Source organism: Poecilia mexicana, unplaced genomic scaffold (assembly GCF_051168715.1).
Source record: "Poecilia mexicana isolate PSO_F unplaced genomic scaffold, ASM5116871v1 scaffold_8, whole genome shotgun sequence".
Taxonomy (NCBI): domain Eukaryota; kingdom Metazoa; phylum Chordata; class Actinopteri; order Cyprinodontiformes; family Poeciliidae; genus Poecilia; species Poecilia mexicana.
The window spans coordinates 18,312,700-18,340,664 of NW_028263377.1; the positions used below are offsets into that span (position 1 = coordinate 18,312,700).

General features: G+C 40.4%; 2 protein-coding genes across 2 annotated transcripts; one reads left to right on the plus strand and one right to left on the minus strand.

The window, feature by feature from the left end:
- Positions 1-1,253: 1,253 nt before the first annotated feature.
- Positions 1,254-4,443, minus strand: LOC148158045 (uncharacterized). The gene is made up of 4 exons (XM_088008420.1): positions 4,009-4,443; positions 3,381-3,434; positions 2,865-2,898; positions 1,254-2,718 (listed from the first exon to the last, which is right to left on the minus strand). Exons 1-4 carry the CDS (start codon positions 4,114-4,116, stop codon positions 2,363-2,365), a joined length of 552 nt encoding a protein of 183 aa, XP_087864546.1. The 5' UTR covers positions 4,117-4,443; the 3' UTR covers positions 1,254-2,362.
- Positions 4,444-9,454: 5,011 nt separating this feature from the next.
- Positions 9,455-27,779, plus strand: ppap2d (phosphatidic acid phosphatase type 2D). The gene is made up of 6 exons (XM_015002294.2): positions 9,455-10,604; positions 22,367-22,524; positions 22,620-22,906; positions 23,041-23,098; positions 25,931-26,107; positions 26,276-27,779. Exons 1-6 carry the CDS (start codon positions 10,397-10,399, stop codon positions 26,378-26,380), a joined length of 993 nt encoding a protein of 330 aa, XP_014857780.1. The 5' UTR covers positions 9,455-10,396; the 3' UTR covers positions 26,381-27,779.
- Positions 27,780-27,965: the final 186 nt, after the last annotated feature.

Genomic DNA, 27,965 nt, shown 5'->3' on the forward strand with positions numbered 1-27,965 from the left:
GAAATGACTCAATTTGAACAAGTCCTACAACAGAACCAAGACTAAAAACATGGGAAAAGCAACACATTACACTCTAGTCTGATAAAAGTGAAATCTCTGACATCGATCAGCCTGAAAAGGGTTACGGGGTTATTTCTAAGCCTCTCTTAGAACTTTCGAGAATATTTTCTAAACTTTTTGGGAATACGTTCTGCTTTGCTTCATTAGGAATTGGGCAGCTTGCAGTAGCTGAGACCATTAATTCAGGTTCCTCGTGTCTTACCATCAGTTTGTGACTTTAAGCTCACGTTCATTTGGATAATGGAGCAGGACAACGATCCAGAGAAAGCTAGCAGGTCCACTACTACATGGATGAACAAAAACAGGAGGTTTTGGAGCAGTTTGGTCCAAATATCTTCTGACTAGATGTCCTGTTAATTAAGATTTAGTCAACAGAACTTTCATGCCTTCCAAAGAGAATGAATTAAAACAATTCTATTATTGCCGTGGAAGTTTTTAAGAGGTGCTTTTAATAGCTGCACCTGAGCTTTCCCCGTGTGGTTTTGGTGGAAATAATTTAAAGAAGGCCGATAATTATTTCAGCAGTCACAGCCTCGGCGCTGTGGAAAGTAAGTAGGGACAGACCAAGTTGTGCAAATGACTCTAATAAATGAGACAGAGTGGGTGGGCGTAGCTGAGTATTTATCTGTACTTTATTGTAGCTCCCTGGATATCGTTTTGGTTTAATCGAAACCTTCGGAGGCAGCAGTTAAGAGCAGCCTGAGAAGTTATGACTCTGTTGCTGAGGTTTGGAAAAGAAAAACTTTCACCAACTTGGAAAATATCTTTCCTGGCTGTGATGACTAACGTCATGTTCCGGTGACCTTTTCTGTAGCAGATGCTAATCATTTTAATTTAGGTCAATAGATGTCATGAAGTGCACTTTTCAAACAGAAGATGTGCACCGTGTTTTGTCTGGAGGGCACGTTCCTCGAAAGCAACAGGGAGGGTCCCAGCGTAACTTTCTTTTGGTGACTATGCAGGATGATTAACGTTTAACCTCTCACTTTCACTTTAAATTTGGGGTCTCAGAAGTGACTCAGTCAATGGATGCAAGTCATTGTTTTGACTTGATTTAGCTCCACGTTGCGGCTAATTCATCCAATGAAAGGGAACCTAGCACAATTTTCAGAGCTGTCTTGAAAATTTTAACACCAGGTTATGAAAGTCCAAGAAACTTCTTTCGTCACTTCTAAATTAAAACAAACTGAAAATCAAGCACTAAAAACAATATTTTTTATTTAGTACATATTAACACTAGGACAAAACCTGCATTAACAAAAAAAAACAAACAGATTTCTTCGTACCAGAATGTGTAAAATGAGCAATGACTTGGGATGCTTAGCTTGTATGAGAAACTTCACTTTAAAAATAATTATTTAAAACATTAACTCACTTGTGTAGGTGGTGTAATCCAAAAATAAAACATGATTGACTGTAAAAATAAACAAGGATACCACAAAAAGACCTCAAAGCAAGTAAAGGAAACCACATTTTCCAGTTTGAAAAGTGTCAGGTGGACAGTCATAATGAAAATATTTTAAGTGTATTCCAGTGAAACACGACAGAAAAAAACAAACAAATATGTGGAGCACAGAAAAACACAGTAACACATAAGGTTATACATTCGTTGAGTATCGGTGGAAATTTAATATTTACAATGTCCATGGTGTAAATAAGTCTGGTCAGAATAATAAATAGCTTCAACATAAATATATAAATTCATAGCGCATTGCAAATAAAGTCAATAAATCAGGATTTAGAAAGAATTGGTGAAAATAAAATACAATTTCATGAAACAAATGTTTACTTCCCAATATTTTCGGCACTTCTGTAAAAAACATTCTTGAAGATCGCTAATCACATAGTAATGTAGAATAACCAAGAAATAACATCTAAACAATTTAGTAAGGTTTTATCAGAGAACTAAGATTAGAGATGAGCAAAAACTTATTTGTCCTCCCTTCTCAGAGGTACAGCATACTTTCTGGTAATTCTACTGGATGTGTATCTGTACATAGTAATTAAAAAAATAGCCATAAGACATAAAATAGAGGAAAAAAAATCAATTTGTAGTGATGATTTCAACCCCTGAGACTCATAAATATACAAAAACTTTTTCTGACGGGTTTTGCTTGAGGATAAATTGTCAAACTGGAAATTGAAATCCTCAAAGTTAAATTTACCTGTTTAATCCACACTCTATGGAACTTCTGCCCTTTCTCTTTAGATCAGTTTCAAACAAACTCTTCATAACCTTCTATTCAGAGACGGATTTCTACGGAGGGAAGGGTCCATTTGTAAACTTTCATTGGAGCTAATACTATAGTTTCTTCAGCCAAAGGATGTCCAGATGAGTCACTGTCGTATTGGTGTTAATACAGGCTTCAGGTTGAATAGTTGTCTCAACCAAGGACCCTGATGCCAGAAATATAACCTTGCTGAGCAAGCCTGTGCTGTGTGATTTTTCATTGATCCATCCAATCAGCTTGTTGTTGCTCAGCTTGAGGGTGACAGACAGCTTGTCTGAGACTTGTGTTGTGTTACACAGCGTTACCCGAAGATTTACGATATAGTGTCCATCCTTCAGCAACTTGATACGATTTTCCGGTCCATTTAAAATCAGGTCTGATTTTGTTTCCATGTCCCATTTAATGGTTTTCACTTTTGATCCTGTCTCTGCGAATGAAAGAAACACTCCTATTAGCTGGAAGTTTTCTGAGTTGTGTATAAAATGACTGAAACTGCACCTTTACTATAACACCAGTGATAACTGCAGGCCTAATAATCAGTCACATATTTTTCATGCAAACAAAAATGTTTACCTTGAGCTCTGAAGTTGACTATTTTAATGTGGTTCTGTCAAAAAGAAAGCAATAGGAGTTAGTCTTGAAAGCTACATTTCTTTATGTCACAAACAGAGCAGCTACATAAAACTTAAGGTTTATTTCATGTGGTGATTAGGCCACCACCTACGCATGAGAGAGAGAACAGAATAGATCTTAAAGAGGAAAATGAAGAGACATCTGTTTAGTTTAGTGGCATTTCCCCGAATGTGTCAATGACGTCACTGAGCTTCCTCCAAGACATGAGGAAAGTGGTTAGGCAGACACAAGTAACTCAGAAAGAAATGGAAGTCATTCGAGATTAATCTGCTTGCTCTCCAGGATTTGGGTTTCTTAAATACCTGGACTGCAAATGTTAGAAGCAAATGCAATAATCAACAAATACAAATTAAGGAAGTTTGATCACCATGAGATTGTTTCATGACATTATGAGACTAAACAATTGAACGTGGTGAGGTCAACGGGAGCAAGAGATGGAAAATGTAGTCTTCTTACCGATATACTTTGTACCGGTAAGGGGGATGAGATTGGATTGCTAATGTTCGCAGGCTGGAAAAGGAAACAGAAGCACAAAACACACCCATGATACATGGCACCAGAGGAAGTTACAAAATAGTGTCTGGAAATGAAAATTTCCTTTCTACACCAGCAAAAACTTCCTTCAGGTTCCCTAAATGCCACAGAGAAATCTGGCACAACGTGCTTTCAGAACGACGGTTGTGTATGACGTGACTGATCTTAGACCGCTAAATATTTATAGAGATAGTCTTGTATCGTCTCAGCAAAGTGCATGATTTTTTTTTTTTGTTTGTTTGTTTGTTTTTTTGTCAGACATTTTCTGCCTGAACTCTGAGAAAAAGCTGTGACTACTTAAGAACAGTAGCGGGGGTCTTTACGCAACTGACTACCACAGGCACAGGTGTGTTTCTCACCAGCTGAGCTACTGCCTAAACCACATGAAAGAACAGAAGCGATGCTGAGGTATTTATGTTCGCCAGTAAGGACATTATCATTTTAATTCATTCAAATTTGAGATAACTGCTTGTAGATTTAGTGTCAATATTGTTGATCCTACAGTTTTACTCTCTATGCTTAAATAAGGAACTTGTGTATAAAAGCTCACCTGTCCCCGTGTGAAGAAAAACGGGATGAAGATAACCTGGGCTACGGTGAGAATACTGATCCAAATCAGGAGGACGTAGACCAGGGGATGCTGGCTCCTCTGTGGCATGATCCGTCCGATGGCTGCGTTCAGAGCCGTCTGAGCCCGGGGCAACGCAGGAAGACAGATGTTGAGAAGTGACGACTGCACAGGTCCTGAGTTTCCTCTGGTGTGCACCCAAGCAGAGTGAGGTCGCTTCCTGAGCTCAGAGCGTGATACGTTGAGGATGTTTTATGGTAGGCTCTGTGTATCTGCAGAACAAAAAAGTGATCCAAGTGGTACTTTCCCTTTTGTGCTAGTGAAGGCAGACACAGTAGGCCCAGATAGTGTCTGCATCTGGGGGCTGGCCCTTTCCTTCCCACTCACCACAAGTCACACCGAAATAAGGAACAAGGCTGCCAGGGAGAACAAGAAGAGGATAAAACAACTGACATTAACGCATGTGAATTATTAAACTTCCTTCTTTGTGTCAACAGTCCAACACTGTAACCTTTCCTCTCCTTCATCAAGTATTTTATCAAGTATTTTCCCCAGACATATGTCCAGGTTTAGCCAATCAAAGCAAATCTGAATGACAATAAAGGAGGCAAGATATAATAATAATAATAATAATAATAATAATAATAATAATAATAATAATAATAATAATAATAATAATAATAATAATAAAGTTAAGAATTATTATCATTAGCAAATTTGTTTGTCATTTTTTTAACTGAAAAGACACACCAGAAACTAATAAAGTACCTGATAGAAGATTATGCAAAATTACACTACAATAAAAACACGATGTACTTTATTCTATCAGTTCCTTATAAACTATTTACATAAAATCCCAAACTCAAAAAATGGTGCAATATCTACCTTATCTCTCAATCTACACAGTATGGTGTGTGATAGCGACCTAAATGTCACGCAGAAATAAAGTGAGCAACTAACAAAATGTCACAACATTCTGTTTACTATTTGCACCTCGCAAAATTTCCCACCTGCACAAAAATTCTAGTTGAGGTCAGTGCTTGTGGTTTCACTTTCTCCGTTTGTTCTGTGCTCGTGGAAAGTTTTATGGCAGAAAAACAGGATGGGCTCTGGTTCAGGTATGTGTCATCAAACGCTATAGAGGACCAAAAGACAACATGATGATTGAGGTGAGGTACTTTTATCATTTTTAACTAGGAATCAAGAAGCTCTATAACATGGAATAGGTGACCAACTGTCTTTTGCAAAACCCCATACCTGAAACCCCGATTAAAGATTTTATTTTTTTTTTAATTAGAACAAATAAATAAATAAACTTTTTGTCACGTCACGTCAGCTTCAGCTGTGCACGTCAAAGTCGTGTCGTGTCAAAAGGCCTCCCTTGTGTTTATGAAAAACAAAATGCAAATGAGGAAGAAAATAGGCCTATCTCAGCAAAGTGTGAGTAGATTGGCTTTGCTTACTTCTGCATTTTCAGATGATGTAACTCTTTCCAAACAAAAGTCAAAATCAAATGCCATTAAGCTGAATGAATCACAGTTTCACTAGAGAAAAACAGAGGAAGCACTGGTACTGCAGACGTTTTACAATAACTTGTGAACCAAAGTCAGAGTGGGTGAGGATGGACACCTGAGACGTGATAAATTCATGTTGGAAACAAGGAGTCATGTTGTATCTCGTGGGAAACAACATCAGCGCGATGCTGTCAGTTTCCGGAAAATCTACTGAACAAACACAGAAAATTGAAAATGTTGACACAGACCTACATGTGGTAGCGGCACTGATGTCATGAGATACACACTGCATGAGAAAACATCTCACCAGTAAAACTAGACTCAGTCCATATCTGATCAACTTTTATTCCTGTGACAGACAGGAATAAAAGCACGGTGTGCTACTTCCTCCGTGCTTTTCTCTAAAGTGTGATGAATTACAGCCATCTAGAGGACGACAGTCAGAAATGCACAAAGGTTTATGATAAATAGTAAGATTAATAGACAGTAATAGACAATCTTTTTCACTGTTGGTGAATGACTTTGAAAATAAAACAATTCTTGCAGAATGGCTGATAATTCATTAGCTGGAGATTTTCTTCAGACAACATTAGTTATAAGTGGAAATGACAGAAAAAGGTTAAATATAAAAATTGACATTGTTAGCTGTTACATATACTGTTTTACTACATACATTTCTACTAGAAAACTGAATACTTCTTTTCAGTTTATTATTTCAAAACTACTTTTTTCCCAAGCTGAAATTTTTTACTGCAGTTTGTAAAGCAACTATTTCATGTTTAAAGAAAATTTAATTATGAAAAGCAATAAAATAAATGTACCCTTACTTGAAAAAGTCAAAATGTGTCATACCAGAAATTTCTTTGTATTTCATTGTGATTTACCAAGACACAGTAGCACATAACTGTGAAGTGGAAGAAAAGGATAAACAGATTTCAAAATCTTTTACCAATAAAAATCTAAAAAGCTTGTGATACACTGGTTTTACATTCCCTTTACTTTGTTGCTTTTAAGTAAATAATCAATCAATTGCTATTCGAGGGAATCCTCTGTGTAATTTCATCTTGGTATAAAGTTTGAATCAGAGGACTTGATTCAAACGAGGACTGAAGCTGGGCACCCATGACCTGAAAGTTATGTTAAAAAGAGACACACAGTTACCAAACAAAAGCTCCCAGACGTGAGGTCTTTTTCAATTAAAAAGTGAAAAATTATTTTATTTCTAATCAAAAACAAAAGACAGTGACACGTTTGTCTGCCTCAAGACACCCCAAGCGACTCGTCTCGAAGTAATTCTCGAAGTTTATACGTAGGAGCAGATGAACATGACTAACATTGCAGGGAGGGAAAGAGTCTGCATGGACTTCCTTTCTGCTCTCACTTCCACTCTTCTTGCGACTATGCTCCCCCAGACAGATGGTCTCTTTCAATTCTCTTTGGTGTCTGAACCATCTGAATCATTGTAGCATGGAGGAAGTCCCCAGAAATAAAGCCAGATATAACAGTCTGAGAAGGTAGTTGGGCCATTTGAATCAAAGAGGATGACCTCTGACCCCGCGGCTTCTCTCCGTAGCATGGTTTCCTCTGTTTTTTGCGAATACTGGGTTTCAGCACTGAAACCTCCAGGAGGAAAGTGGTCTCTTCTTCTCCATTTCCGCACTGGGGATTCACTCCAGTTTCAAACGGCCCAGACAAAGCACAGACTGCAATCCAATTAAGAATCAACATTTTAAAACAGATATCGATTGACGCTCAATGTTCAATCTGTTTGTACTTGAGCTATTTTGCAAAGAAGAATGTCATTGTTTAGTTGCGACAAAAATCACAAAGGAAGTAACTGCAGATAGAAGTGGCTCTACGAACTTTAAAATACAATTGTTCGTAAAATTTGAATAGGGTATGAACACTTCTGCAAATACGTCACTGATCGATCTAGTTGCATGAAAAATGACATCATTTGAAAGCAATCCAATTGAAAATCAAGCTTTATTTGTTTTTATTAGAGGAATTATGGTTTTTGTGTGCCGTTTTGTTAATTTTATTCATACTTTTTCTATGTTGCAATGATGTGTCAATGAGGAAAAGAAAAGGGAAAAAGAAAAAGTCACAGCGTGCAGTTAATCATCATGTTTCACAACTTTAGGCTGTTTGCATTCCTTTCTCACAAACCGTGACAGCGTTCACATCTTCTTGACTTTTTTTTCCCCCTGCTCCTTCAGAGAGCTTTCAGCAGGTGGCAGGATAACCCAAAAAGTGAAAATAAATTTGTCATCTATAAGTAATTACAGAATCTCTACCGGCAATGGAAATGAAATCATGTATTTTCTTGTATGCAGACACAGTTAAGTTTCAGACCTCTGTGGATGAGGAAAACCATCCAAAACCAATTAGCATGTCTTGGTTAACAAAATTAAATAACAAAGGTAACCAGAGCATGTACAGAACACTGTTTTTTTTTTTTTTCAATGATACTTTTTAGTTTTTGCTGAGCGGTTATTCGATAGACAGAAGGAGGTTTGGGCTCACACAATAACCAGACAACTTCCTTCTTTTTCAGTATGCTGGTTTCCTCTCACATTCTAAAAATATGAAAGTAAGGTTTGCTGTCACCTCTAAATTGCTCAGATATATGAGCGTGAATGCTTGTCCCTGTTTCCCTGTGATGACCTGGCAACCTGTTCAAGGTGTGCTCTGCCTCTCAGCCACTGACCACTAGATGAGCTCATGGCTCTCTCAATTCTTCAAGGAACAAGGAGGTAAAGAAAGTGGAAAATCCACATATGAACTAATGTGGTCCTACGTGTAACTGGTTGTACCCCTCTTGGTAGAAACTTCAGCCATTAACCTCAGTCCAGAACATGCAACCAGGTTCTACAGAGTCTTGATACGGGTTTTCTTAGTTGATTTGTTATACTGAAGCAGAGACATTAAAAGCTTTAGGATATTGGTCTTGAGATCTCAGGTTTCAGACCCATGGAGGATATTTGGCCCACTCTTCTTTGCAGAATTGTTCTAATTCAGTTTCTTTGTAGGGTGTTAGAGAATGGCTGGCTTAATTAAGGCCATGCCACAGCATCTTATTCAGATTTAACATCAGACTTGGACTATGTCAATCTAAAACAAAAGCCTGTTTTTGGTTCCCATCAGTCACAGTTCCTGAAGCAGCAAAGCCCCAGGCCTTCACGCTGCAAAAGACATGTCTAGCTGTCTCTGCTATGTACTTCTTAAAAAGACACTTTATTTGATGGGGTGTGCATAAGACTGACATGACACTGTCATAAACATGAAATAATGCCTCTCAGGAACATGAAAGAGTCTTTATGAATGTTGCCATAAAGTGTCATTGACACTTTTAAAGCAAAGTTGCTTTAAAAGTTGCCTTGAAAGTCCATTAAAAGTCCCAACTTTGCATTAAAGTGTCATTATTTCCAAAATAATGCAATAATGACACTTTATTAAAATATATTTTTATGCTAAATAAATGTTAAGACTGGTCGCTGTGTTTTTTTTTTTTTTTTTTTTTTTTTGAGTCAGTGGTGGATTTTCCAAGTAACTGCTCCCTGGAAGCCAATTATGTCAAATGTGATTCTTTATTTTGAGCTGCAATCCTTTCAATGTTGTTCTGGGTTCTTTCATGAACTCCTGGCTGAGTTGTCAATGCGCCATGGAGTAATTGTGGTAGGGTGGCTCAATACTTATTGCTCTCACTTTGCTTCCCTGGACTCTCAAAAGTCTCTGAAGTAGCTTTTTGCTCCTTCCAGACTGATGTGTGTAAATCATGTTGTTTCTGCTAAAGGGGTTTCATGATTTCACAAGTCAGGCAGTAATCGGGCCTGGGTGTGGCGGGTCAAAGCAAAGCAAAAAAATGCTAATCATAATTAATTCATGATTCAACAAAACGGGGAAAAGAAATTCCACATAGGATCAGGTTGGTTTGTTTACTTTACCTTCAACAGATGCAATCACCATTTCAGAATAGCTTTTTGTATTTACTCTGTTACTTATTGGAGACATCTGTGAAAGGACATAGCCTTTTTTTTTTTTTTTTTTTACTGTAAAACGTGGTTTATTTCCTCAACGGCAGTACAGAACAGCGTAGCTCAGCAGCCACTTGCACATTAGGAACAGCATAGTTGAACGATGTGCTGTAAACAAAGTGTCCTTTTATGAGTTTGTTAGTGGAACAGAACAGGAGCTGTAAGTGGGGCACGTCCTGACCTGGGTGGGACAGTTTAACGCCTCAGGAAATATCTGAGTGGATGGAAGCAGACAAACAGCGGGGAGGTCAGGGGCGGGGGTAACATGTGGGTTACAGTCTGATCAATACGCATCGATTTTCAGGGTCTGCAGACGGAGCCCCTTTCGATTTCAGACCCAGAGCTGCAACAGCTCACAGAAAACAGGTATGAGCAGTAATTGGGTTTTGAGCCCAACAAAATAAAAGGGGAGGAGCACTGTGAGAACTTCAAGTCGTTATGATTCAAGGGACCGAGCAGAACAACATGCTTCCACTCAGAAATGTGTTGTGAACTTAATCTAGAGAGTACTGCTCCCTCCGGGTCTCTGCTTGATTCCTCAGCTTCTTTTACCCACGTCCTGTACTTCTTATTGATGACAAACTTTGCCTCAAGGGGAGCGGTCGATCAGTTGGTGACCGAGGTCTGCTGCTGCTGTCAAACTTCAGCTGACATGGATCTGTTGCACCGACGGACGCACTGAACAGTTTGGGGAATTTTCTTCACTCGCCGACTAGTTGCGACAGGACGAACTGACTGCAATTATTTTGTCTTCAACTTTTTTTTTTCTTAAAGTTATACCTACGTATATACATAAAGGAAAAAAAAACTTTACCAGACATGCAGAAGTTAAACTCAAGCGGGACGCACTGCAGCACGCTGCCCCGGGACGCAGAGCTGCAGCTGCGGTTGGCTGACAGCGGAGGCTCCGGGGAAGGGAGGGAGAACGGCGCAGGGATACATTTCCTCACCCAGCCCGAAGACCAGGGCTCGTTCTGTACCAAGCGGAAGATGCTTGTCGGCTTGGATGTTATATGTCTCTGTGTTGGTAAGCAGTTTATTCAAGTCTAACTCATAAGCCGAAAGAAGTCACTGCTTTCGTAGGCCTTCTTAAAACATATAATTGATGATCAACTTTCTTTCTTTTCAAAACTCTCACGTGCATGCTAGGAATAAAGTTGCTTTTCGGGGAGAAAGGAAAGCAGCGACATCAAATGGGAATTTGGTAAAGTTAACACAGCTGCAAAACTGTTTTCCAGAAGTTCCAGACGTGGAAAATGTTCCAAGAGGAAGAAAACTCACGTGGGGGAGAAAGAGGGAGGGCAGGAGAGAGGGAAGGAGGTACGGCCCAGGGCAGGGGTAAGGGGTGGGAAGGGGGTGGTCATCTGGCAGCAGCAGAGCTGTCCCGAGAATTCATCTGTTCCCATGGCAACCCCACAAAGTTCCCGGGACAAGAACGTGGGAATTAGGATGAAAACATGCCTCGTGCTTGTGTTCTCGTGCTGAAAATTACCCCTCCTCACCGAGCTCTTTAGTCTGTCTCACTGCAGGATTACTGAACGTTATCCCCAAGTAATTTACCATGCACAGCTGAAAAATTTTCTAGGCTTATTATGTGATAAATTAGCTGGCAGAAGCACAAAAATAATTCTTAATACCAGTATAATAATTGGGGAACCTCTGCCAGGGCTTAATTATGATATGGGAACAGTAGAAATGAGCTATTATGAAATGTGGATGTCAAACAATAATAGCCTTACCTAGGACGCAAATAACAACAAACGACTTTCCGTATTAATGTTCTAGCATACCTGTCTTGTCTCGAAACAGAAACCATTGCCTGCTTCATGTTCAGACAAAATAGCAGATGTAAACAGTCATAGTTGTAATACCAATCTACGTGTACAAACAGACGTGTTTATTTAGGATTTTTCTTTTGATGGGATCAAGATTCAGTGCTGTTATGTTTGGCTGGAAGAGCACAGGTGATGAGGCTTTTATAACAGTCTTAAAAGCCACATAATCAGAACTATTATTGCTGTACTTAGACTGAACTGAACTTTTCAAACATGCGTTGAAAGGATATAAAGCAAATAGGAATGTGAGAATGCTGCATCAAACTTAGAGTAAGTTTGTTCATCTGGACACAAAATATAATAACGTAATGTCAGTGTTTTTTTTAAAGTTTCATTCCTTTTTATAAACCGTGATGAAATATAAATATGTTTACATTTTTACTTTCCTTTAAGTTACTATTCCTTTTACTAAGAAATGAGATTACACGGCTGATGTTCACAAGAACACAAAGTAAAAGTTTTAAGGATGCATTTCAAGCTGGTTCAAAACTTTGCGTCTGTAGGTTCAAAGCGTATTGGCTCTGTGTTGAATCTTAACCTCGGAGTGGTTGGTAGTGAGTGCTGCTTGGTAATTCTAAAGGTTGAAAGGGTAGATTGGTTTCTGCATTTCTTTGTGACAAACACAGGGAACAGAGAACTGATGTGTGAGTAAGTGATGATTCGTTTAACTAGCAAACACGGGAGAGGTAGAACCCGTCAAGGCAGACCAACGGGTCTGCTCGTTGGCAGTTGAAGTGTAAAAAATAAAGAGACAAACAAAACTGCTTTGTGAGGCTCTTAGATTCAGTGACACACAATTCTTAACCCTAAAGGTATGCAATTAGCTTTTCACTTAGCACGCTTCTTAACAGCTGGTTCCGAAAGTGGTTGGACACCCGTCATCATCACTCAGTAGAGGAAAGGTCAGCTCTGCTAAAACTCCAATTGACCATGCGGCTTTCATTCTCGCAGAGCTTCTTCTAAATTTTTATCCTTAAAGGTTTTTGGATTGAGATACATGCATTGATGTTTGGTAGACGGCAACTTGCTGCAGAAAAATTGCAGCGTAAATTGGATGTAGTATAATTCCCAGATCCATACTTGGCCTTCTTAGAAAAATGAAACGCTGCACAGACTTTTGTACCTGCTGCTTGGCTGCAGCCTTTCTTTGGGAAGAACACATTTTCTTCATGGGCTAGGATTAGTTTTACAATGTAAAATCTGTGTCATTTGTTTGGAGAGAGACCAGAGCAGTAAACTTTGCAACAACAAAACTTAACAACATATGCGCCTTAATCTAAATGTGGGGCACAGGAATGTAGTCGTCACAAAACATAGTTTGACAGATTCACTAGTATGTAGACATGAAGGATTTTGTGTCCATGTAAAAACAAAGTCAACAGTTGTTGAAGTGTGCAAATCTTCTCTATTTGTATTAGTTAAAGTAACTTGTGGGAGAAACAGTTTGAACAACACATTTAGATTTATTCTTTCCAAAAAGCAGGTACTTTATATTTGTTGTGCCTTTTTCATCTTTTACCGTTATTACTGAAAAAGAGAAACAATTTCACCAGATGATACTCAAGTGTTTGGAAGCAAGATCAAATGTAGGAAAACATAGCTTCGCGACATAATTGGTGAATGTTGTGTTTGATTATGATTACCCCACATTTTTGTCTGTTCTCTTTTTGTTTTTCCATCACCACAGTGTCCCCATCTCTCCCCCTGAACCTTGTGGTTGTGATCACTAAGACACATTTATTATTTATGGCCAGAGTGGATGGTAATCACGGCAGGTTGTCTTCTACAGCCCCGCAAATAATGCGTTAAAACAGTCGTTTGCAATTGTGATACTAAACACGCTGTAATTAATCATATCATATGTGGCTCTAAAAATAAATTACAATTTATAGAGTGACCTATCAGAATACATTTTTATCTGGTATTTCGGTTTTTCTTGATCAGTACTGGCCATACTTCCAAACTTTTGATCTGTATTTTATACAGGCCCGTATATCATACAAAGGTTTATTTATACTATTAACTCTATTCACACATTATGTAGAACAATTGCAGTCTGATGTTTTTTATGTTTATGTTATTTATGATGATTTTCCACTTGCACCTAATGAAAACATGGCATTTAGAATTAGAATATTACATCAGACCAATGAAACAATGTTTTTAACATACAAATGTGAGATTAACTAAAATAATTTAAATATCTGCTTAAACATTGTGCTTTTCAAAGGTACTATTAATCTGAAAAACAGGCGTGTTTGGAATGAGTTTTCCCATTTCATGTGTATAACTAGATATATTCAGGATCTTTGCTGTAGGAAAAAATCTTTGAGTGAGCATCAGTGAAATCTATTGAAAGCCCCGGCTCTATTGGATAAATTGCTAGTAAAATGCATTAAAGTGTGTTTTTCTTGAGTTGTTTGAGAGATTTTTGTTGCGAAGCCTAGCTAGCATCAGATCCACAGTGCGACCTCTTCTTGTGAAGTTGCAAATTCTTTGCATGCTGAAGTGAGCGCCTTTAAATCACCACACCATAACACACAATCGGTAATAAATGATATTATTAGCTCTACTGTCTATCATCTGTTTGATTCATCCTTGTCTTTGTCCTGGTAACCAGCATGCTTGCTGACAGCAGTTGCTGAACTTTGACTCATCTGCTGGCATTTGGAAGTGAATGGCCCCACTTATTGGAAATGAATCGGACTCTTCATTTCACAGGCTGCTTTTCTTTGACGAAGAGAAAAAAAAGAAAATCCCCCTAAAACACATTCGTTAGATCTTCACAGACAGTTGACCTGGAGTATTATTCGTGCTTTGGATGGGGGAATTTCACCCTGAGGCGTCATCATAATTATGTGATCACCTGAAGAGTGATTAAGTCTTCTGAGGCTTTTAGGGCTTTTCCTCTAAAGTTTAGCTCAATGTGGTAACATAAAGTTTCTATGATGTGGTTACATTTCTAGTCTTCAGGGTTATTGACAAAATAAGCAGAGGCTTTGACACAGTCTACCTGATTCTTACTCAACACCAGGTTTGCTGAAAATTGTTATTCTTCAGTTATAAGGCAGGGCTGGTTACAGGCCGCAAAGACATGCACATAATGCTTGCTTCATAAAGATGGATTGTTCTGGATCAGCTCGGCTCTCCTTGTGTAAGCTGCAGAATGCAAATGCCTGAGTTTAGTCAAGTGTTTACTCGTGTGCTTAAGTATATGTATGCATTCCTGTTGAGACTGTGGGGTTCAGACTAAAACAGAGCTGACAAAATCTGCACCCTGTGGCTGGGGCTAAGATTTAGGGTCCAAACTTTAAGAGGTCAGCACATTTTGGGTGTTTGTCATTTCTAAAGAGCAAGCATGGACAGGTCTTCCTGTCTTTTCACAGCTTTCCACCTGCATTTGGTGTTCTTCTCCCTGTCATCACCCCAATAAAGCCTCTCACAAGGATAATTCAAGGATAATTGGGCAATAAATGAAGGTGGCATTAGGAGTCCTCCTCTAAGCTTATACTGGACCATTAGGAATGCCTCTAGGCTTGACCTTCTTCTAGAGGTTAAACACTGACCTGTGTTCTTTTCACATGTTTGATACGCACAAGAGGCAGAAGTACAGAAAAAGACATGGCTGTGGTTTGTCTTAGCTAGATTCACAAAATGAAAGGCAATAAAAAAAAACAGTTTTGCAGCAGAATGTGTTTCCCAGCTGAAAAGTAAAAGAAAGCTGTATTCAGATTATCTTCATTGTGCAAAGCAAGATTTGGTTCCAAGACGTGAAGCAGCATGCTGCGACCATAGATGGCCAGTATCTATGATAGAAATCAGGATTCAAGCAGAGCTTGTTCATTCGACCGTATCTCCACTTACACAACATATTCTTTGTCCCTCTCTTTGCTTCAAGCAAACTTTATTTTAGCAGTTCAGGTGTCCCGAAAGTAAAATCAGTGGTCCAAGTGTGTTCTGTTTTTTACATCTCTATGTGTTTTGGGCGGCTTTATGCCAGAAGGTTTTATTCCTCGTCTTTTGACAGAGAAAGCTGCCGAGTGAGTAAGACGGCTGGAGGCCAACGCGTCACAGCACGTTTGCATGTGCCTGCTCAGGAATATTAAATAGCTTGCAATGTGTGTAATTTAGTGTGTGTGTGTGTGTGTGTGGGTGTGCTTGTGTGTAAAAGTGCATGAGTCATATGGCTTCTAATTCCAACGTTACTACAGCGGCCATGTGCTTGCTGTTTGTTGACAAATTTGCCGGTCCTGTTTTTCTGAACGTCTTGGGCCCTGACTCCCTGAAGTTATGGAACAAACTGGCATCACTCTGGGGCTGACAGATGGAGAGCTATTAAAAAGTGGCTCAGTCAAATCATTAGTCAGTGGAAGAAGTGACTCTGCATACTGCCTCTTATTAGTGTATCAATGCATCTTCTTTCCATTTGACAGCACGGTCAGGGTTCAGGAATCCATTAAGAGTTCCTTTCTCCAGAAAGACTACCATCCACTGCACTGCACTTTACTGTATTGCTTCGTTCTCTTGTTAGTATGTTACCGGACTGAGAAATGTCTCAGTTGCCTAAAGGCTGAGGGGCAAGTGAAAGCCTGTATGAGCTGACATCCTTTGGGAGGGATATGGAAGGATACAAGATGAAGATCTACAATAAAGGGCAAAGGTTCAACCTTTGGTACCTGTGGGATCCTATACACAGCTGCCTGTTTATATCTCAGTAAGGAATACTAAAAAAAAAACAATTTTGGCTGCCGAAAGCTTCAAATGTAATTTTAATGAGACAGCTGCAGTCTAGATGACAGTTCCACAAATCCCTTTGGTGGTTTATTGGTATTAGCCTTAATGAGTGAACGAAGATCCGTGCAGCATTTCAAACCTCAGCGCTCGTTAGTTGGAATCGGTCTGGAGAGGGGTCTCCACCAAGTTTTCCACCTGACTTTGATTACAAGCAAAAGCACTGCCTTTGAGTCTTTCAAAAGTAATGGCTCTTCTTCTTCTGTTTAAACAAACTTTCATCTTGCCATCATGAGATGTGTAATGTTTATTATAAAGTATGTCTTTCCCTTTAAGTCACCACACCCAGGTTGGACTGTTCACACACAAGAACTGCTCTCCTCCTTTGAAAATAACCTTGACAGACCTCTTAGATAAGACACAACAACTACTTATCTTATGCCGCTGGTTTGTCCTTCCCTCGCAATGACTATCTCTGCTCAGGTCAGATGAACCCTGAAGAGTGTCAGGCTGCTAATAGCCAAAATGTCACTAGGTCTGTGTAAACCCATCAAGTTTCTGTCTGAGTCAACAGGCTGGTGTATCAAGAACTTCCAACCATTTCTTCTTTTGATTTGACACTTGATTTCAGGTCAACATAAGGCATGCAGTCCACTTTTGGCTTCTGTCGAAAGTTGTTCTTCCAGCAAGTTTCCATTTAAATTAGAACTGACCAACATACCCATCCACATACACCTATTTCCAAATATATAGTACTGTCACTTCTTTTCAACTTCATAATAAATGCATTTTCTGTCATCCAATCCACCAGCCTGTCTTGTTTTCACATTGCCACCATTCACCTTTCTGTGTGCACCCTTACCCTCTCACCACAAAAGCCCTCCAAAGAACACCTTGAAGGTTTCCAAAATGCATACAGTCGGAACATGTCCCTTTTGTTCCTGCTGAATAAGACAGACAGACATGCATGACACTCCACTCATACCCTTAGCACCGAAACTGGGCTCCAGGAAGTCGGGCATTGAAGTGTGAAAAGAACAGAAGCAGCTGTGGGTAGCATGTCTCCTCTGGCCAGTGGCAACAATAAAGGTGTTAAAGGGCATGGTGGATTTGTAATGCAAGTTAAATCCAGGTAGAAATAGTTGTGGTTTATTTTTCTTGTATGTCTGTTTATTGATTTAGGCCAGTGATATCATTGTTTTTAGCTAGACTGGTGCCTTGTGCTGAATCACTGTCTTTCTCTCTGGGCATTTTCTTGTCTCCCATAAGATGCATGATGATAAATGAAGCAGAGAGGGATTCTTGCTTTGGGTCCAGCTGCAGAAGACGTTGATGGTATCTTAGGGTTCAGGATATGAGTCTGTTGTGACTCCTCAGACCTCTTTGTTCTTCGGTGATAAATCTCTTTGTGGTGCCATTGGGGCAGACAAAATACATCAGAAGGGAAAATAGAGAACGTGTCAGTGCAGCAGGAGTTTAATTGTTCTCCCGCCTGTCCATCACCTGAACTGGGTCACCAAGAAAGAACAGGGCAGGACATTGTCTGCTGGCAATTGCATAATGTCATTGGGCTTTAATTGGTGGTGAGAGTGAAACATAATTTCTCACATTGCCACAAAAGACCTAGCTCAGACTTTATAGAGATTACTTGGATGCCAGTTTTCCGGCATCACAAGCAAAAACCCTCGCTGCTGTTCATCGACATATTAGGGAAGACGTCAGGCTGCTCCTTGTATTGTTACTGGGGATTATTGTGGCCATAAAAGCCTCAGAATATGTCAATGCATCATTTTGCTACCCAGCATTTTTTTTCTGCCTCTTTTTAAAGGGTTGGCCAGAAGAAAATTAAGCAGCTTGGAAGATTTATGTAGAATACGTTGGTACGTGTAAGCTGGTCAAAGGCCAACAGGAGATGGACCACCCGTCAGGGTGGCTGCATTGCTCAGTCCCAAGCTGCAGGCCAGATAGACCTGTGTTGACAGGTCACTAATTGTGTGTCCTTCACTTTTGTCAAAGGGCAAAAGCTGATCCAAGCCTGTGCTACTGGGTGCAATAATACAGGTGGCCATTGCTGCTGCTTAGATCTAGCTTCAGGCTGTGTCCCTTATCTGTGAGGTTGGATGGACTGTATAACAAATAGAAGCAGAATACACCAAGGTTATCTAGGCATGTGATTTTATAAGAGCGCCTTGAATGTACAGCATGTCCTTGTATATTTTTTTAGATTACTCCATTGGCATTGTATATTTTGATGAGTTGTTTTCATTCTGAGTGATTCTTTTCCCTTTCTGCTCTGGTGGTGTGTTTAGTTGTCTATTAGTCTGTGGGTTTAAGCTTATTTGTATGTAATTGTGGGTTTTAAAGTGTATATGAATCTCTGTAGGCATGTGAGGGGTATTCTCTTAGCTGAGGCGGGGTCGTGTTTACAGAGCGGGTCCCAGCAGAGCCCAGATCCCTGACCCTCACATTCCAGAACCGCCACTAATCGCCTCCGTGTGCTGCTGCTCTTGGAGAAGCCCTTGTTGCATCTTTCATTACTCTGTCTATTGAATTTTTTTTTCTCACACAACCATTACTGCCCAAATCATCAATAATCTTACCCCTGGCTGCCCATTTTAGCCTTGTTTTTACTTTGACACTCCATGACAGAGAATAACTATAATTTACTTACTTTTTGCTCGCAATCTTTAATTACTTCCTTATTTTCTTGTTGTTGGTTGTTGTTTTTCTCCTCTCACAGTGAGCTCATTCTGCACCGTGGTCATAGATGTGTAAATTAGAACCAGAAGAGTTTCTCAGAATGGGGCTCGTCTCCCCTCCTTCTTCTCCCTCTTTCTTTTCTGTCCCTTTTGACTATTTGAAAGAATTCTGGCTCTAAAGCCAGGCCCAGAGAGCAGCACATTTTGGTTCGGCTGTTTGAGCTGAACCACTTCTCTGCCTCCTCTCGGTTTCCTCACAGGCCCTCCTTTTCTGGCTTTCTTTTAAGCATGCCTAGGCCAGGTGCAGAGGTTGGCTCACAGCTGCCTGATAGATGATGTGACAGTCTCTGGAGGGTTTTTGTGCCTTGTTGTGAAAACAGCTTGTGTAGCTGCAAAGCAAACAAGAGTTTGTAATGCGCGGTTAGGCCTGTGCATTTGGTTTATGTTCTATTTTTATTGATTAACTAATTTTGAATGTGAATCACTGGGTGATGGAGGTAACTTTTGTGGTTGATTTGAAGCCGGAGTGACTTGCGTCATGTTACTGTTAATACTGTTTAATGTATATTAGAGGCAAGTTGCACCATACTCAGAAACAGGGCTATAGCACCAGCCATTCTCATTGCCACTCACTGGATGATAAAACATACCTCTGTCTGGCTCAGCATTTCACGGGTCCCATTAGACACTGAGCAATGAAAATGATCCCTTAAAAAGTCCATGTTCATTCTGTAACAGCACCGTGTTTGGACCCTAATGGTGGGCCTATCCATTATCTCTCTGTCAATGCAGCAACATATTGATTGCTGAAAAAGGACTGGCTCTATCGTAAAACCCGATGAGGCGTCCGAAAGGGGATGCTAATGGATTTCATGGACGAGCAAAAAGCCTGTGTCTCTGTTTGTCACAAAACTGCCTCAGTTATGCTTAACATACGTCGGTTATGTTCAAATGGTGACTATCTAAGAGGACAAATCCTGTTCCCAAATATCGTTTAAAACGTTCTTAGCAGCATAGCAAATTGTTGTGAACTGTTGGGGGATACAAATTACTGTTGGCATCCAGTCTTAAGCTAGACTGTTGTAGATTAAACTGACTGCAACGGAGAAACACACACTGAAATGTCTGAATTAAATATAAATTTCCAATAGCAAAAAGCAAGCAGGACACCCTTCCTCAAACAATTTCCTGTTTCAGTTTCCAATAATTAGGAGTCTGCTATTTAATATAACATTTTCTGTTACGCTAATACCTCTTAGGATACATTGCCTGAAAAACAAGTTCATGAATGTTTTTTACATTAGGTTTTGTTACTTTGTTGCTTAACTTAACACAGCGCATAACCTGAATCCCACAATCCCTTTGGTAATACCTGGTGGCAGCATCGTGCTCTTGGGATACCCTTCTGCTGAGGGGACAGAGAATTTGATCAGAGTTGAATTGAGTTAAAACACTGGAAGAAAGCTGTGGCAGACTTGAGACTGGGCTGCAGGTTCACCGTCAGGCAGGACAACATCAAACATCCAGTCAGAGCCACAAAGGACTTTGATCAAAGCATGTTCGTGTATTAGAACGGCCCAGACGAAACCCATGAGCTGAGACCGAAATCAAATTAAGAATCTTTTGCAATACTTGAAAATTATTAGGTAGAATTATAGGTAGAATATTATTGCAAGCTTTTCAGATTATTAATTGTTAAAAACATCTTGAGGTCATTTATCATTTTCCTTCCAATTAACAGTTATGGATTAATTTGAGTTGATCTGTCACACAACACCAAGGTTGGTGGTTGCGGCATAAAATGTGAAGAAGTCCAAGTTGTTTGCCGAACATTAGGAAGATTTTTCTGTGTGGTCTGTCAGGGTTGCGAAACCTCTGTGGTCGCTACACATTTTAAGCAGCTCTGCCTCTCAAGATTTATAGGATTTCTAAATATGGAATAAAGTACATGCATATCAATTTACGGTTAAAGCCTAGTGTTTTCACCCGCTTTACATGATTTAAAATCAAAGAGGTCAAAACAAAAGCTGAACATAAATGATGAAAGGATACCTGTGGGAGGTGTATGGGTGTGTGTATGCATGTGGTGACTGAATGAGATGAGTGAGAGATTGGGGTCAGATGAGAGGTGCCTCCTATCTGTCTCCCTCTCTTTGTTGGCGTCATGGCCCCTGCTATCTGTCTGTTGTGGGTTTTCCTCTCTGCTTCCATGCTAAACTTCCTAAACATGGCTCTGTTTTGTCTTTCTGTAAGGGCAACTTGACTTTGAACAGAGTTCAACCAGTTAATCTTGACTGTAGCAGACCTTTGTAAATCACGTTATCGTGCAATATGAGAGTTTAGTCTCAGGAGTATTCCGAATTTTAAGTGGCAGAAGAAGATAATTGCCATGGCAACTGTTTATCTGTACAGTGAGAGTGCTGTTGAATTGACGTGAAAGGGCTGAATGAAGACAATACAATACCTGACAATGGCTAAACGGATTATATTTAAACCTTAGATGCGTGTTTTCAGACCGCTGTTTGTGTGTTGGAGGGTGTGTTTGCTTGTTGTTTCTCTTGCCCGGATTTAAAGTGTATATCCTGTGCACTACAAAGTCACGTAGTCTGAAAGATTCCCTGGCAGGAGCAGCGCTTTTGGCCTGGGCGCGTTCCAACCAGCGAGCAGGCCTGGGATGAGAAGGAGAGGCAGAGGTTAATGATTAGTCCCATGTTCTCACTGCATTCCACAGGGGAACGGGGGGACATGGGATAAAGAAATGGAGGATTCTGGGTAAGCCTTTACAAGGTTATTGGCTATTAGTTTAAAAGTGCATTCATTAGTTTTTTAGTGTTTTGGTGGATGGCGTGGCGTACTGAAACAGCATTGCCGCTCTTATCACTGAAGCGTTGCACAACTTTTAACTTTCACCGTCTGACTGGGCTGTCTGTTTTGCAAAAGTTAGACTTTGACCTCCGTTTTGATAATCATTTACCAGGCTGAAAAGTCAGGTTAGATGATTACTCATTACTGGTTTAAAATTAGATCTCTTTGAAGAGTGAATTCATTGTTCTTTTTTGCTCTCTGAAGTTCTCCGGTTTTTGTTACTGTGCTCTGTAATGCCCTCTTCCTCCTTCCTCTTTTGGATTTTCCACTTCTTCTGAACCAGTGCCATGCTCGTTTTTCCGAGTCTTTGTCTGTCAGTCCTCTTCCTTCTTCCTGCTCCCAATAGCTGCATCCAGGTTGATGAGGCTATGAGTGGAATGTCTTTCACCAGATTGTGTACCCAAATGCCTGATACATGATATCGCTCCTTACTTTACCTGTATCTCATGACAGAAGTCAGGAGAAAGCCAGCCTTTTATGCTGCCAACAGAATTGTGTCTGCATAAGGCTGCCCCCCCTCCCCTCTCTCCCCCTCTCTCTTTCTTTTTGTCTCTGTGATCCTTTACTCACAAACCACAACTCAGACATTCATCAAGTCATCTTTTGTTTTTGTCTGCTTCGCGATCCTCACCCTTTTTTAATTTTTCTTCTCTCATCAGCTTCCATCCCATTTTTTGCATGTGAATTGAAGGCAGTGACTCCGTATGAACGAGGCTTTTTCTGCGGAGACGACAGCATCACCTATCCATACCTGGAGACGGAGGCCATCCCCGACACCCTGCTCATCGCAGGCGGCATCGCCATCACCGGCTTAACAGTAAGGCCGCGCATATATAAGTTCCTCATGTTTTTTTTTCCACCCACTTGTCCGGCGTGACATTAACAAACCAATTTCTGCTGTTTCTGTTCCAGATTGCTCTGGGAGAGTGCTACCGTGTGCGCTTTCGAGGCGTGCTCTCACGAGCTTTTGTTAGAAACCACTACGTGTCGTGCCTGTACAAGGAACTGGGAAGCTTCCTGTTTGGCTGTTGTGTGGGGCAGTCTCTCACAAACATGGCCAAGCTCAGTGTGGGGCGCCTGCGGCCGAACTTCCTCTCTGTGTGTAACATCACATACGAATCCATTAACTGCACTCGTGGCAGCTACGTCAGTCAGGTCAAATGCAATCCACGCCATGACAAGCTGGTGGTAGAGGCAAGGTGTGTGTCTATGTTTCTTCTTTATTTTCTTTGTGCTCAGTGATAAAGTGCTAACCAAGGGTGGGTCATGGTGTTGGTTAACTCAAGCAGTTAATGTGTAACATGTGACATCTTTTATTAATCTTCTCTTTCAGGAAGTCCTTTTTTTCCGGGCACGCTTCCTTTGCCATGTACACCATGCTCTATCTGGCAGTAAGTGCTTTACAGACACATTTTCCAAGAAGCTAATCACAAACACGACCTTCACTTTCACTTACGAGCATATATGCTGCAATTACTAAAGGAGTTTTTTTTTCCTCCCAAGTGCTGCAGCTCCAACTTTCTCTTTAGCGAAATAAAACTTTGAAGTACTGATCCATTGAGGCTAGAGAACCAAATTTGCGAGTATTCATGAATCATCTCAACACAGATGAACAAACACCGACAGGCATGTGCTGTTTAATACATCAACTCCTGATTGTGAAGGAGGGGATGTTTGAGAGCGGCAGCTCCCAACATGCATCCTGCCTCAGATCGAAAGAGCTGGAGAGACGGAGAGAGATGGTGGGGGCTGGAGAACGAGGGAGGCTGTTTTCCACTGGGAGCATGAATAGATGAAGAGACTCCACAAACAGAGGAGGCCTTGTTGTGGTTCTCATTTAGCAGAGGGGGTGGAGGGCTGAAAGTGCCTGCTGAGAGATCGACAGGCTTCTTTCAGCAATAGACACCCTCTAAACCCCCTCCTCCGACCCCCTCCCTCCAACTCTTCATCTCTCTCCCTTTGAATGCACTGCCCAGCGCTCATGGCTGCTTTGTGAGAGAGAAGTGACAGTTAGAGGGAGACAAAAGCCTGTCATCATCCATACAGTGTCCACATTCCTTGTGTATTACCCATAATTAATCCATAATTGATCATTTCAGATGACCTAAATATTTCCATGCACAAAGTAGCCTCTCTTATGTTTCATTCATTTGCTTTATGCCGCTGGAAAAGAAAGCTTCAGTGTGTCTAACTGGGATTTTATGTGATCTTTATGTTGGTCTATGTATGACGTGGGCAAAAAAAAAAAAAAAAAAATTTGTTTTTCTTTTTTTTTTTTTATTTCTTACCAGTAAAATCATTTGATAGGCCTAAATAAAACCCAGTGCTACCAACTACCTTTAGAAGTCGCCCTGAAATAATAAAAAAAACATTTTCTTCCATCCAAACAACCCATAACTGTGGCTGAGAAATTAAAGTTGAAAATTACTTTCACATAAAGAAGTCTATTGATGTCTAAATGTGGTTGAAAAGTGGTTTGGTTCAAATGGTCTAACCAAGTCTGACTTTCAACGACTTTTTCTTTAAAAGGGGCCTAGAAAAGTAAAGTTTTCAACATTTCTTTCTGGCTAAGTAGAGACGAAGAGTGACCAGCCTGAAGGAGCTACTGAGCAGAAGAAAAATATTCTTCAGGGGAATTATTGAGAGTCCTGAAGGCCAGAGCAGCTCTGTGTTATTCTGCAACACCTCTTCAACCTTAGCTTGATCCAGAAGAAGGTTCCAGAGTTGTGGAAGACGTCCTGTCTTGTTGCAGTACAGAAGAAAACTCACCCATCATTCATCAGTCGCACTGACATCCCACATCATGAAAGTGCTGGAGAGACTCCGGTTGGCCCACCTGAGTAAGCAGACAAGACATTTCAGGACCCCCCCCTGCAGTTTGCTTATTGCCGTGGAGTTGGAGTTGCCATCATTCATCTGCTTCAACAAACCCACTGTCACCTGGGAATAGGAGGCAACACTGTGAAAAATCACGTTCTTTAATTTCTCCAGTGCATTTAACTGAGTTCAACCTGATGTGCTTCATCAGAAACTTCAGAGGACACAGGTGGAGGCCGTCAATGACTACCTGACAAACAGACCACAGTTTGTGAGACTGAAGGACAGTGTGTCTAACCAGGTGGTCAGAAACACAGGCGCACCACAGGGGACAGTATCCTCGTCGTTCCTTTTCACTCTCTACACTTCATGCTTCCAGCACAAGTCCAACTCTTGTCATCTTCAGAAATACTTCTGATTCTGTAGCCGTCGGGTGTGTCAGACATGGACAAGAAGTTGAGTCCAGAAAACTGCTGGACCGCTTTGTGACATAGTGTGGGAACAGTCATCTCATCTTGAACGTGAACAAAACCAAGGATATGATTGTAGGCTTCAGGAGAAACAGGGTTAGATCAAACCCTATTTCCATCATGGGAGAAGAAGTGGAGGTGCATACATTGTTTTATAAAAGATATAGAAAAAAGTATTGTTTCTGGAAGGCTGTGTATATATATATATATAAAAAGTAAAGATCTATATAAATTTTCTCGTGAATTTGACAGTTATACTGCATACATATCCATTACAAGGTGATGAAGCTGATAGCTGTAACAGGACTACTGGAAAAGAGAAACAACAGGAAATAAAAAGAATAATAAGAGGTGTTCAGATCGACAGACAGCTTTGCACATTGGCTTGCTTCTTCCTAATGTTTCAATAATGTGTAGACGACTCAGGCCTGTAGGTACATGCCTCTCGGACTGCAGCCAGCTGCTTGTGCACAAAGCTGTGGGAGTAACACCTGCTCACAGTGGGAAGTTGAGAAAAACCCAACGAAGGTCGACTTTCCTGGAGGAATGTGGGCCCTGTTGTCTGATAAGCCCAGACAGACCACAGATAACTTTATAAAGCTCTTCCTTCCTCAACATCGCACTTAAATATATTTGGAATCTGCAAATTTCTATTTTCCCTTCAGCGCCGATATGGTTGATGAACGTAGGGATGGGACACGGCATAAGAACTGTTTATGGCGTCACGCCAAGTTTCTGTTTTCCCTCTGGGTTGCAGATGGAGCGGATGCTCATCTTTCACTTAAAGCACTTTGTCTCCTTTTGCAGAACTTTAGTCATTAAACATAATCACAGTTTTATGTGTTTGGGGCATGCATTAGCACACAAGCATATATTAATAGTGTGGTGATTGTATAATAACAGTATTTATCTTCTTCTTTTTTTTTTTTTTTGCAGTTCTACCTGCAGGCTAGGCTGTCGTGGCGAGGAGCTCGATTATTGCGTCCGCTGGTGCAGTTCCTCTTAGTGATGCTGGCCATCTACACAGGCCTGAGTCGCATCTCCGACTACCGCCACCACCCCACTGATGTCCTCACCGGCTTCATACAAGGGGGACTCACTGCATACTGGGTGGTATGTTCAGACTTTCCTCCTTGCAGGATGAATTTCTGTTTCCTTTCGAGGAGTTAGGTTGAACAGTAGTCTCGTTCCACCGCCTCACTCTGCTCTCTCATGTGGGGTTTGTGTATATCTCCTGACGCGCTTCTTTTTCTTTCTTTTTTTTGGTTCTCTTGCCTGCAGGCTTTTCACATCTCGTCCATGTTCAAGCCCTGCACCCGTTCAGACATGTCTCCAACAAGCGTGTGCCTAGAGAGTCCACTGTCCAGCCAGCAAACGGTTTGCTAGCAGGTGGTGTCAGGAGACAAACAAGAGGGGATGGACTGCAATAAAGCAAGAGCAACAGATGTTGAAAAGAGAAACATTAGTATATAAAGTAAGGGAATCATTTCAAGACAAGGATGTGATAGAGCACAATCTAACGCAAGCTTATACATCTTGACATACTCATTCACATGCTGACGTACTTTCATGTAACACGTTCACACACCCGTGAAATTCAACAGGCTCATACGGCGGTACGTAAAACCTGCCCAGTGAAAAGAATCAATATTTCAGATATTTTTTTATATGAATATAAGATATATACATATTCCACATCATGATTTTATAAGCTGCTAATGTTAAACGTTTTTTGTTTTTTTTTAAATCTTTTTTTTGTTGTTTTTTTCCAAAAATGAGGAGGGTTTTAGAGTTTGCATTGGCTTTCAGAGCACACCTAATCACTCTTTGATCACGAGTGATCCATGGGAAAATACCAGCCTCCTCTTTATTTTTATGCTTCTCTGTTCAACTGGGAAAATATCGACCAGCAGCTTTGAACGTAGAGCACCGCACCACTTCAGATGTGAAGAGCGCTTTGCACAAGTCAGCAGAACTAGCAGAGATGACCAACGAGCACTTGCTTAAGTGTGGGACCATCTTTACCTCCGGTGCTACGATGGGCCACTTTCCACCTCAGGCTGCCTGGCATCACCTCGACTAAAACAATTCCCAGTGTGTTTGCAATACAGTACAATACAATACAATGTTATCGTTCTCGTAGAAGTAGCCGAGTTGGTTTTGGCTCTTCTTCTGCAACACCACTTTTTTTGTACTAACCACTTTTCTCAGAAGGTGGAGGCTTGACTGAATTTTTTGTAACCTCTGGCTTTTGCCCCCGGACTCCAATCTCTAAGCTGCACCTTGATTTATGCCACTGAGGCAGGAGACGTTGCTCTCCTGTATATCAAAATTAATAGCACTTGACCGTAGATAACCTTCTAATTATAATCTATGTTAAATGTTTTATTACAACTGAATAATCAGTGTTTATTATTCTTAACTTCAAACTCATACTATGATTTTGTCTTAAGATTCTATTTGTGCAAACTGTATGTAAATAGCTGTCATTTTATGAACCACACAGAATTTTAAAAGTATTAGTTCCGAGTCTTGGACAGATTTTACTTGTTTGTGTAAGTGTATGTACAGGTGCAGAGTGTCGCTCTCGTGCCTTTTGTAACAACTAGACTGAGCCACAGTTATTATCACAAAGCTATACGTGTTGCGTTCCCAGTTATTGTTATTTGTTTATGTCTATATCTGTGAATGCCGCACAGGCAGAAATAACCACTGTACTCAAAAAAAAAAAAAAAAAAAAAGGAAAAAAATCCCAACCAAACCATTAAAGTGAATGTCAACAGTTTTCAACTTTTCCTGCTGTCTGTTATTTTTGGAAGAAGGAAATGTGAAGCACGATTTTCTTTCCCATGTCTGCCTGCTGTATTGTTGCAAAATACGGTGTTAGGCAAAATACAATGGGCCAATCAGAAACAGCAAATCAGAATCCTTTTCAAAACAAACAAAAAACACTGTTAGCAAGAAAACCAGT

Coding starts and splice junctions, on each gene's coding strand:
- ppap2d (XM_015002294.2), top strand. CDS start 10,397: ATGCAGAAGTTAAACTCAAGCGGGACGCACTGCAGCACGCTGCCCCGG. Junction 23,099..25,930: donor ACACCATGCTCTATCTGGCA/GTAAGTGCTTTA, acceptor TTTTTTTTGCAG/TTCTACCTGCAGGCTAGGCT. Junction 26,108..26,275: donor GACTCACTGCATACTGGGTG/GTATGTTCAGAC, acceptor TCTTGCCTGCAG/GCTTTTCACATCTCGTCCAT.
- LOC148158045 (XM_088008420.1), bottom strand. CDS start 4,116: ATGCCACAGAGGAGCCAGCATCCCCTGGTCTACGTCCTCCTGATTTGG. Junction 3,435..4,008: donor TTTTCTTCACACGGGGACAG/GTGAGCTTTTAT, acceptor TTCCTTTTCCAG/CCTGCGAACATTAGCAATCC. Junction 2,899..3,380: donor TACCGGTACAAAGTATATCG/GTAAGAAGACTA, acceptor TCTTTTTGACAG/AACCACATTAAAATAGTCAA.